An 11,185-nucleotide genomic window follows, 5' to 3' on the forward strand; every position below is an offset into this window, starting at 1 on the left:
GTAGCTGGGACTACAGGCATGCACCACCACCTAAGTTTTTCTGTTTTTAGTAGAGATGTGGTCTCGCTCTTGCTCAGGCTGGTCTCAAACTCCTGACCTCAAGCGATCTTCCCTCCCACCTCAGCCTCCCAGAGTGCTAAGATTACAGGCGCCAGCCACCGCTGGCCAGCAGTGGTTTTTTTTTTAAGTTTTTTTCATTAGTGGATTTTTAACAAAAATCTTGAGTGAGTGAATAAGATGTTTATAGGGTATTTTGCTACATTAAAATACATTGAATAAATTCAGAAGGGAATATATAACATTCTTTTAACGTTATAGTTTTAAAATGAGCTAAGTACTAAATTATGTGCTCAGAATACGTTTTTTTTTTTTCCCCAGAAGTGAAGTACTGAATTGTGGGCTTGAAATAAGTTAGAATGAGTGCAGTTGAATGTATCAAATGACTGAATAGTGAAAAGGTCATCATTGATTCACATCACTTTCTTCCTTACGGTGCACAGTAATGAAGTAGTTAATGGGAAGGAGAAGATATACTTACATACTTAGCAATAAACTTGTTAAGTATTTAAATAAACACACGTTGCTTAGGTTAAAATGAGGTCTTTAGGGGGAAAAAATAAGCATGTTGGAAAGAGAAAAGAATAACTACAACACAACATGAAATAAAGTGCCTGGTATGTGCATCAGATTTTTAAATTATTTAAAATCAATCCCATGTTTTTTTGTTTTTGAGACAGACTCTTGTTGCTCTGTTGCCCGGTCTAGAGTGCAGTGACGTTGTCATAGCTCACTACAACATCCAACTCCTGGGCTCAAGCAAACCTCCTGCCTCAGCCTCCCAAGTAGCTTGGACTACAGGTGTACACCACCACCCCTGACTAATATTTCTATTTTTAGTAGAGAAGGTCTCGCTCTTGCTTGGGCTGGTCTCAAACTCTTGAGCTCATGAAATTCTCCCACCTCAGTCTCCCAGAGTGCCAGGATTACAGGCATGAGCCACCGTGCCTGGCCTAGTCCCGTGATCTTGACCAAATCAAAAGCAGAGTCAAAGCCAGGCATAGTGGTGGACACCTGTAGTCCTCGCTACTTGGGAGGCTGAGGTGTGAGGATTGCTTGAAGCTAGGAGTTCAAGGCTGTCGTGCACCACGATCATGCCTGTGAGTAGTCATTGTACTCTAGGCTAGGCAACATAACGAGACCCCATCTCTTAAAAACTAAATAAATAGAATCATAAGAATATATACCTGTTAGATTTAACACAGTTTTGCGTTACTTGGTTTAGGAGAGTCCTCATCCCAGTTTTATTGGTAGACAAATAAGTGGAACTCTTAAAGAATAAGATAGCTGATAAAACCCAGTCCTCATTCAAAGGAATGCATTTCACAGATTAGGCAACTAAAGTACAGAAAGATTTTTGACAGATTATACAGCAGGTATTTTCAACACAAAATATTATAAAAGTAAGTTGTATTCCACAGACTTGAGCAGTAGGCAAAGAAGGGAGAGGTTGATATAAGCAGGAATCATTAAGAAAAACTTCACTCTTGGTAGTGGTGGTTGCTGAAAGAACTGTGGTAGGAAAGGAAATAGTACACTGCTACAAAAGGTACTAAGCCTGTTTGCAGCAGAGGTTTCTTATTTAACAGCTTGCTTTGCTAAAGAGAAGGGAGCCATTATAGGTTCTTAAATAGAGGCCTAAAATGATGAAAGTGATACTGTATTTAGGGAAATGAGTGTGGCAGTGTCATGAGTAATAAGGGAGCAGGGTAAAGCAGAAGAGCTTTGGGTAGCAAGACCTTTTTGTAATAATTAAGATACAAAAAAGATGAGTCTGTGTTAGTGTGATAAATGGACTTGAAAAGAAGGAACAGAGCTCCAGTATATTTTCAAGAAAGTGCTGGAAGATTTGGTGAATGATTAGATAGTAAAGAGAAGGAATCAAAGGTCACCGGTAGTATTTTTGAGTCTTGGGACCAGGAAAATGATGGCTCTTTCCAAACAGTGGGAAGTTAAGCAGGTTTATGCTAATTATTTGGTTTGAGGCTTGCTTATTTATTTATTTGATTTAGTTTTTTGAGACAGGGTCTCACTCTGTCACCCAGGCTAGAGTGCAGTGGTGTCATCACAGCTCACTGCAACCTCAAATTCCTGGGTTCAAACAATCCTCCTGCCTCAGCCTACCTGGTAACTGGGACTACGGGCGTGGGCTACTGTGCCCCTTAGTTTTTCTGTTTTTTGTAGAGGCAGGGTCTCCCTCTTGCTCAGGCTGGTCTCCAGGTCCTGGCCTCAAGCAATCCTCCCATCTTAGCCTCCCAAAGTACTAGGATTACAGGTATTAGGCACTGTGCCCAGCCCTGAGGCTTGCTTATTTTTTTAAAAAAAAACTTACTATGAATGTATAGTGCATTAGCATCGTTAAAAATTCAAAAGATACATAGTGAAGTCTTTTCCCACCACAGACTTTTCCCATACAGTTTCCCTTACTAGAGGCCACCCACATTACCAGATTCTTATATATCTTCCTAGAGGTATATGTATATAAACAAATATGCACATAATTCATAGTCTCCTTTTTATTGGCATAAATGGTAGCATACAATATACTGTTCTGTGCTTTGAAGTGATAGTAAAACAGATAGAATGAACATCTGAGTTTAGAGGTAGGGTAAGAGTTCTGGCAGGAGAGATTCTAATTTAAAAATCCTCAAAGCCAGCACAGGTGTGTGCCTGTAGTCTCGGCTACTTGGGAGGCTAAGGCAGGAGGATTGCCTGAGACCTAGAGTTTGAGACCAGCCTAGGCAACATAGCAAGACTCTGTCTCTAAAAAGAAAAAAGTCATCAAATGAATTTTTAGCTGCAAGAGGAGACATCCATTGAGGGAGTAGATATAAATTGAGAGAAGCAAAACAACAGAGCTTAAGACTGAGCCTTGTTGACCTGTGCACGTTTATTTATTCATCCAGTAATACCTGGTTGAGTGCTGCCTATGTGATGGTCACTATCTTTAGTGTGGACTTTTAAAGTGCAGTTGAAAGCCTTTGAAGAGTTTTTAGCATAGCAATGTCATGATCCAAAATACTTAATAATATCAATCTGTGGAGCTGAAGAGAGGCAGTAAGTGGGAAACTTGTAGGGAGATTGCTGCATAGTTCAAGTAAGAGATAATGCTGGATTGGATTAGGGTGATGGAGATGGAAAGAGGTGGATGGATTTTGATATATATATATATAGAAGATAGAATTGATAGAGCATGCTGATGGATCAGGTGTTGGTAATCAGGAAGATCCAGTAAAGCAGAAGAATAAGCAATTAGAAAGCTAGAGAACCAGGAAAATGCCTTGTCTTTCAAACCAACAGAAAACAAAATTTCAGTAAAGGAAGGAAGGCCAGTCGGTAAGTAAAGGCTTTCACATCCAGCAGGGTAAGGTTGAGAGTATGCTAGGTTTTGGTTGCTGAGCTGAAAATGGCCATATCTCATTGTAATCCAATAAAATTGAGAAAGTTAGGGGTTCCACCTTATAGTCGTGGTGGCAGATATACAAATGAGTATACAAGAAAGAGATTTCTACAATTTTGAGTGCTGCATTTAAATCACATAAATTTGTAATGAGTTCTCCGCGTTTAGAACTGTAGTTCAGGTGCAAGGATAAAGTGAATGATTAGGTTGGAAAGATTGGGTAGAGGGGCTTTCTGGGTGGTGGTTTGAAAGAATCTTTGGAATTGGATGGGGAGAGGTCTCTTATTTAAGGGTCTAGACACACTTAGAGAAACATAGAAAATTGGGAATCAAGTGGTTAAAGACTTTGTCTTCTTTTAGAATTGGTTCACATTTCATATATGACATAGTAGCAGGACTGTGCATTTAGACTTAGACAAAGTTTTTGAATTCCATTAATTTCCAGCTATGTGATTTTTAAATCCATTTTCCCTGAACTTCATTTTCTTCTTCTTTTTTTTTTTTTTTTTTGGAGACAGGGACATGCTCTGTCACCTCAGTTAGAATGCAGGGGCATCATCTTAGCTAATTGCAAGATCAAACTCCTGGGCTCAAGCAATACTCCTGCCCTAGCCTCCGGTGCCTGGCTAATAGAGACAGGGTCTCACTATTTTGCCCAGTCTGTTCTTGAACTCCTGGCTTCAAACAGTCCTCCCACCTCAGCTTCCCAAAGTGCTGGGATTACAGGCATGAGCCACTACACCCAGGCTGAATTTCACCTTTTAAATGAAGATACTACCTACCTCATATGATAGTTGTGAGTTACGTATAAAAAATGCTTCAGTGTAGTACCTGACACATTAGCTCAATAAGAGAACTATTGAGAACTATTATAAGATTCATAATAATCTTATAATCCTGACTTAGGCAGGATTGTCCCCTTTTCCAATGAGGAAGATCAACAGAGGTTGAATAATTTGCTGAAGGTCACAAAAATGGACAGTGAAGCTGTGAGTGGTGCTCAGGTTCTAATTCTAATTCAGAGTTATTCCCATTGTATCACAATATATCACAGATGTTAGAAAGATAAAATATTGCTACTATTTGTAAGCAGTGTCATCATGTCTTGAACTATACATTGTACTGTTCTATATTTTTAAAAATCAAGTTCAGAAAGCGTTTAGGTCAGGAAAAGGAACTACTAGAGGGTTAGAGGTTGCATTGTTAGGTTAATCTCACTCATTTTCAGATTTTAAAATTGATTCTGAATCTGTAAATTGAATTTTTAAAATATGCTGTTATTTCAGTTTATTTTTTTAAATAAGTATTCCTTTTAGAAAAACAGCTTTGTACTGAAATTTTGTCATAATAGTTAGGGGCAAAGATAGGATTAGTTTGGCAAGTAGTAGGATCTCAAGTATTTAATGACTCTGAACTTTATACCTGTTTATGAAGTGATTCAGTACTATGGGGGAAAACTGAAATAAATAGTCCATTGATGTATTAGACCCTTTTAAATGTGTCACAAATGGTTTTGTGAATATGATTTAGCAACTGGAGACCCGTTGCCCCGAAAGGTGTTATACACCAAGTTGTGTTGTGTTTTGTTTTGGTTTTTTTTTTTTTTTTTAAGAAAGGGTCTCGCTCTGTTGCCTGAGCTATGGTGCACTGGCTTCATCATAGCTCACTGCAACCTGAAACTCCTGGGCTCAAGCGATCCTCTTGACTTAGCCTCCCAAGTAGCTGGGACTACAGGCATGCTCCACCAAGCCCAGCTAAGTTTTCTACAGAGTCTTGCTATATTGCTCAGGCTGATGTTGAACTCCTGGCTTCAAGCAATCCTCCTGCCTCGGCCTCCCAAAGTGCTAGGATTATAAATGTAAGCCACCATACCTGGCCCAGATAATATTTTAAATCAGGGATTCTTAATCCAGGGTCTAAATGACACCTTACAATTGTATTTAAAACTTGGTGTATGGCTGGGCATGGTGGCTCACCCCTGTAATTCTAGCACTCTGGGAGACCAAGGTGGGAGGATCACTTGAGCTCAGGAGTTCAATACCAGCCTGAGCAAGAGCGAGACCTCCGTCTCTACTAAAAATGGAAAAGCTGGGCATAGTGGTGTGTGCCTGTAGTCCCAGCTACTTGAGAGGCTGAGGCTACTTGGGATCACTTGAGCCCAGGAGTTTGAGGTGGCTGTGAGCTAGCCCAGGCAACAGAGTGAGACTCTGTCTCAAAAAAAAAAAAAAAAAATACAATGTAATCCTAGCACCTTTGGGAGACCAAGGTGAGAGGATTGCTTAAGGCCAGGAGTTTGAGACTAGCCTGAGCAAGAGTGAGACCCTGTCTTCATTAAAAATAGAAAAATCCTGTGTCCAAATAGATAGATAGATAGAGATCCTTTGTCCAAATAGATAGATAGATAGAGATCCTTTGTCCAGATAGATAGATAGATAGAGAAAGAAAGAAAAGAGAAAAGAAAGAATTGGGCTCTGGAATGTGTTCTTAGTATAGAAGTTTGAAAACAACCATTTCTTATAATAAAACTACATTATGACAACCTAATTCAGTAAGGGCTAAATTGTCAAGCTTCTCCAGCCCATTTTTTACTCCTAGCATGGGCTTGCACATAATCACCTTTTTCATCTAAAGGACCTGACCAAATGTAACTGACTTATTCTCCCTGAAAGCTCATTTAAAATCTGATTTCCATAGGGACATAGTGGTGATTAAATGTTTTAGTTAATAGAACAAAACTGTAAACTTCTTTTGGTTTAAACAGAGACATTAATAATGTCCCAAAGAGATGAAATCATTTGCCATGCCCAAATGAGTAGAAAATGTAATAGCACAAAACACAAGGGTTGGAAACAGACTTTGTTGTGAAAAATTGAGCTTGGCTGTATCTAGGTTTTTTGGATTTGCAGGACACCCTGCCATTTGACACTTTTCATTCTGTTTTAAGTATTCTTGTGCAAGATCTATGCTCTCTCTCCCAGGAGCTTTTACTCTGACCCTTGTAATAAACAATTTAAGCAGCACTCCGTCTGGGTATTTTATTACTGAAGTGGTGGGGAAGGTAGGTAGGATAGGATTTATGATCCATTGGGTATATAAACGTAGAGCTAGAAGGTCCCTACTCTGATGACACTTTCCTACTCGCTTTTAACCAACTGAAGATACAGTTAGATCATTTCTCAAATTTGATTTATCAAAACAATTACCTGGGACCCTTGTTAAAAATAAGGATTCTTGGCCTTCACTCCAGACCTGTCCCCAGGGGAGAGGCATGGGAATCTTGTTTTTAACCATTCCCCAGGGACCATCCTCTTTGCATTGAAAAAGAACTCTAAATATAAATCCCATTTAGTGCTGGGATTTTTGACTAGATCAGGGAAAAGAATTTAGGTTAAGAATGAGAAGGAAAGAGCAAAAGAAAAGGATGATGAAAAGGGGAGTTTAGTTACCATAATTCAGATTTCATTGTTTACCTGGACCTTCTCTCAGAAAGTGGATTGAAGCCAAAATGGAAAGGGTCTTCATTGGCTAGATAAAGGGTTTTGGATTTCATTCTGTAGTACTGTCTCCATCTGTAGATAGACTATCTATCTGTAGGATAGTCCAAAGTGGAATGCACAGTAGGAGCATTGGGGTTTGAGAAGAAACCTTCTGTTTAATATATCAAAAGAAGATACTGAGTTTTGTTAATATTTAATAAACAGTATGTCAGGTGGTGAAGAGTCAAAAATATACATGGTATTCTAAGCAGAGAATAACATTTCCATGAAAAGTGTTCCCTACTGTGATATTTTGAAATACAATTTTGGTCTTTGTCCAGTTTGGTGGCATAGAACTCCTAAAATCCTTGGAATCTTCAAAATGGTAAGTGTCTTTTTGTGTGCTAATAAGTTGACTGGTGACTGGAAGCCCCTAGGTTGCTTCAGAAAGGGGACTGGTCACTGGAAAGATCAAGGCATGATTTGAAGGTTGAGACTTTCAGCCCTATCCCCTCCCCAGAGAGATTGAAGGTTAAGTCTTTGACCAGTGGCCAGTGATTTAATCAGTCGTGCCTCTATAAAGCTCGCACATACTGGGTTCTGGGTTAAGAGAGCTTCCAAGTAGCTGAACAGGTGAAGGTTCCTAGACGGCGGTATGCCTGGGAAGCCCCTTACCCCATACCTCACCCTGTGCCTTCATATGTATCCTTTAAAATATCCTTTATAGTAACCGTGTGAATGTGAGTTAAGTGTTTCTCTGTGAGCTGCTCTAGCAAATTAATTGAACCTAAGGAGAGGGTTGTGGGGATCCCGATTTATAGCTGGTTGGTTGGAAGCACAGGTAAAACAACGTAGGGCTTACAATTGGCATCAGAAATAGGGGGCAGTCTTGTGGGACTGAGCCCTCAACTTATGGATCTGATGCTATCTCCAGGTAAATAGTGTCAGAATTGAATTGGAAGAATTCTGCAGCTGGTGTCCACTGCAGAATGAATTAATTTGTTTTTGGTGGAGAGAAATCCCTACACACATCTTGGTGACCAGAGGTCACAAAAGTGATTTGTGTTGTGAGAGTGTGATAGGAAAAACTGAGTTTATTCCTGTATTCTCAGACCTACTGATGGTGAATTATTGTAGCCCATGTGTGCAGATAACTGTTTACAAATTTTTGTTTAGTTTATCCTAACCCAAACAAAATGGACAAGTGCCTTAAAAAGCGTTGATAATAATGTAAGTGCAGATGAACAAGACAATGGTCAAACTGACATTTATACTCTTACTGGAAGCTATTTGTCAGCCACATGACAAAACAGAAACAATGATATAATAGATCTGACAAGAAGTTGCCCCTCCCAAAAAGTTTAGAGTTATTAAAAGGATAATTTTAAATACGGATTTGTATCCACTGTCATGTATGGTTGTACTAGGCCCTAAGGGTACACTGGGTCTTAAAATGCTAACTAATAATATAGAACCATTACAGTTCAAACATTGAAAAATTTTGCTCATATTATCTTTATATAAGCTTTTTCTATTTTAGTTTGTGTTTTATAATGTATTACTATGAAGTCTCTGAGAAGTTCTGAGTAAAAGTTTGTTTGTAAAAGGGGTTCCAAAAAAGTTTGGTTTTTTAAAAAGATTTGAAAACTTCTGTAGATGGGGGGAGCAAATGAAGAATTTTAGAATACCTCTGGTAGCAAATTTCCTTTTCAGAAAGCATAGCCAGAAAGAAGGTAGAACATAGATTTCCAGCTATTCGTACCAGATTACATAGCAAATAAGAAGTGTTCATCTGAGCTTTGGATTAATTAAAGAGTATTTTTCATTTACTGTTCAGAGCTAAAAAGTACTGAAATGTTTCCATTGTCAAGACTTTGTACTAATCTGGGGTTCATTTTTAGTTTTATGTTTCTTAATGTTAGGTCATAATATTTATAAGTACTACTCAGATGGACAAATCATCAAATATAAGGTATTTTGTAGATTATATTTTTGGTAGAGTATAAACTCAATTTATATGTTTTTTTTTTTGAAAATAAAAATTTTAGCCATTTTAAACATTCATTATTATGTAACCTTAAAAGAGTGTTCATTTTATTGTGTAGTGACTTCAGTGTTTAAATGTGTACATTTGTGTATGTGTGTTTTCATTTAAACACAAGTCTTTTACAGGGGATAACAACCTTTTCCTAAAAGCATAACTGATCTTTCAGTAGGGATATTCCTGAGGACATTCTAGGAGAGTGCTTATGTGAACCTTGGGTTGATTTTTCTACGACCTAGAATGCAGAACCTGGATGCTGTTGGTAGTACTTGTAGGTAGAGCAAATAGCTTCATTTCACCATTGTATTGCATTTCTTAAGATCCCGAATTCTTTTCCAGATTTAAAAAAGAAAGACAAAAATAGAAAGAATTAAGCCTTAAATATTTCCAGGTAGTAGTTACCTTACTTTTAACCAGTTGACAACCAAAGTAACTGATAGGTAGTTAGCGAATGGAACAACTGTTTTTCTGGAAACAACAGAAAGTAGATGGTTGGAATGTCTATGTTACAGTTTTGGCCAAGAGTGGCTAACCATTCCATTACATATTATCTTGATAACATGAGCCAGAGCCTACTAACCTGTTTTAATATTTTTTGTTTTAGAAAATTGCTCAATGTCATTTTTAGTACCAAAGCTATTTCATTGCCAATATATTACTAAAAATGTCAATTGAGTATATATTAATTACATTTGTAAGAGGGCATTTGTCATTGCTATGTTGTTTCCAGTTCACTTGTTTTTTATTTATATTTCATAGATATTTCTTTTCTAATGTGATAATGTAGAAATCTGTATTTTTAAACAGGATACATTAATTGTTTGGTCAGAAGCTGAGAACTATGATCTGGCTTTAAGTTTTCAAGAAAAAGCTGGTTGTGATGAGATCTGGGAAAAAATTTGTCAGGTAAGGTAGTTTTTATAATATTTAACTTATGTTTGCATCTGGTCTTGAATTTTTGTTTCCTTTTTACTTTAAAGACGTGTACTAGAATGTGGGAGACATGTCTTGATGTGAGACTTTGACAACCTAACCTGGAAATTTTTTATATTCTACCGCAAATTCTTTTACTTAAAAATTAAAAAATAAAAGAACAACTTTGTCATAATTTTGTTTTACCACTTTAGATTATGATACATTGTATTCATAATTAATACCCTATAGAATTGCAAGATCTTTAAACAAACTAAGAGAAGATTAAATAATGATGTTGAAGCTCTTAGGGTTTTTTTTTCTTTAATATTTGATCATGTGTTTGCCTAATGTTTATGGATACTGTGCCAGGCAGTAATGATCAAAAGTACCCCATGACTTAGGGTAGTCTGAAGGTAGTGAGTTATCTCAATTGATTGTTCACAGTCATTTACAGATAGAACTCCTCATTCTACTCATTCCCCCTTGTCACTACTATACTTGGCTAATCTTAAAAAAATGAAAGTACTCACAACTTCAGCTCATGTTGAACTTGGAGTGTAACAGAATAGATAGGATATGTGGTAACTCTTAGGTAATTAGAGTTTTTTTTTAAATAAACTTTTTATTTTAGAACAGTTTTAGGTTTATAGAAAATGTGAACAGAAAATACAGAGAGTTCCTGTATACCCTCCTCCCTGGCACCACACCCTCCCAACTGCACGTAGTGTAGTAAGATTAGCATCTTATGTTAGTATGATATATTTGTTACAGTTAATGAACTAATATTAATACATTATTATTGGCAAAAATCCATGCTTTATTCAGATTTCTTCAGCTTTTCCCTAATGTCCTTTTTCTGTTCCAGGATCCCATGTAGGATACCATGTTTCATTTACTAGTCATGTCTCCTTATCTCCTTAGGCTTCTCTTGGCTATGACAGTTGGTATTTGGAATTTTCAATAATCATGACATTCATTTTAACTATCATTTTCTATAAATGGGAGATCACTGTGTTTCAGTAGTTGCCTAGTACAATACTTTGTAATTGTTTTTTTTTTTTTGGCTACTGTTGTGTTCACTTATATGAGCTTTACTGTCTAGTGATTCTTATCACTGAAGGTTCTTGAGCTAGTTTTTTGGATATGACCACAGTCATTTTTTTTCTCTTCATCCTTCCAATGACATTGCCACATAGTGGCTCAAGAAAAGGATGTGTGAACCTTCCTATTCTTTATAAGGCTTATTTGACATGTGGCCCTGAGTTACTAAACTTGTCTTAACTGGGAGTAGTT

At 37.4% G+C, this 11,185-nt stretch overlaps 1 protein-coding gene and 1 pseudogene across 5 annotated transcripts in view; both read left to right on the plus strand.

The window, feature by feature from the left end:
- Positions 1-11,185, plus strand: part of PPP4R3B (protein phosphatase 4 regulatory subunit 3B) — a 63,637-nt gene that overhangs the window by 4,604 nt on the left and 47,848 nt on the right. For all 5 annotated transcript variants that reach the window (XM_069494023.1, XM_069494027.1, XM_069494025.1 and 2 more), the window contains exon 3: positions 9,785-9,883. In XM_069494023.1, the coding sequence (XP_069350124.1) occupies positions 9,785-9,883 (99 nt within the window). The remainder of the gene's footprint in view (positions 1-9,784; positions 9,884-11,185) is intronic.
- On the plus strand, positions 1,747-4,248 carry LOC138400068 (putative uncharacterized protein encoded by LINC00269; annotated as a pseudogene).

This window comes from Eulemur rufifrons, chromosome 19 (genome assembly GCF_041146395.1).
Source record: "Eulemur rufifrons isolate Redbay chromosome 19, OSU_ERuf_1, whole genome shotgun sequence".
In the NCBI taxonomy this organism is placed as follows: Eukaryota; Metazoa; Chordata; class Mammalia; order Primates; family Lemuridae; genus Eulemur; species Eulemur rufifrons.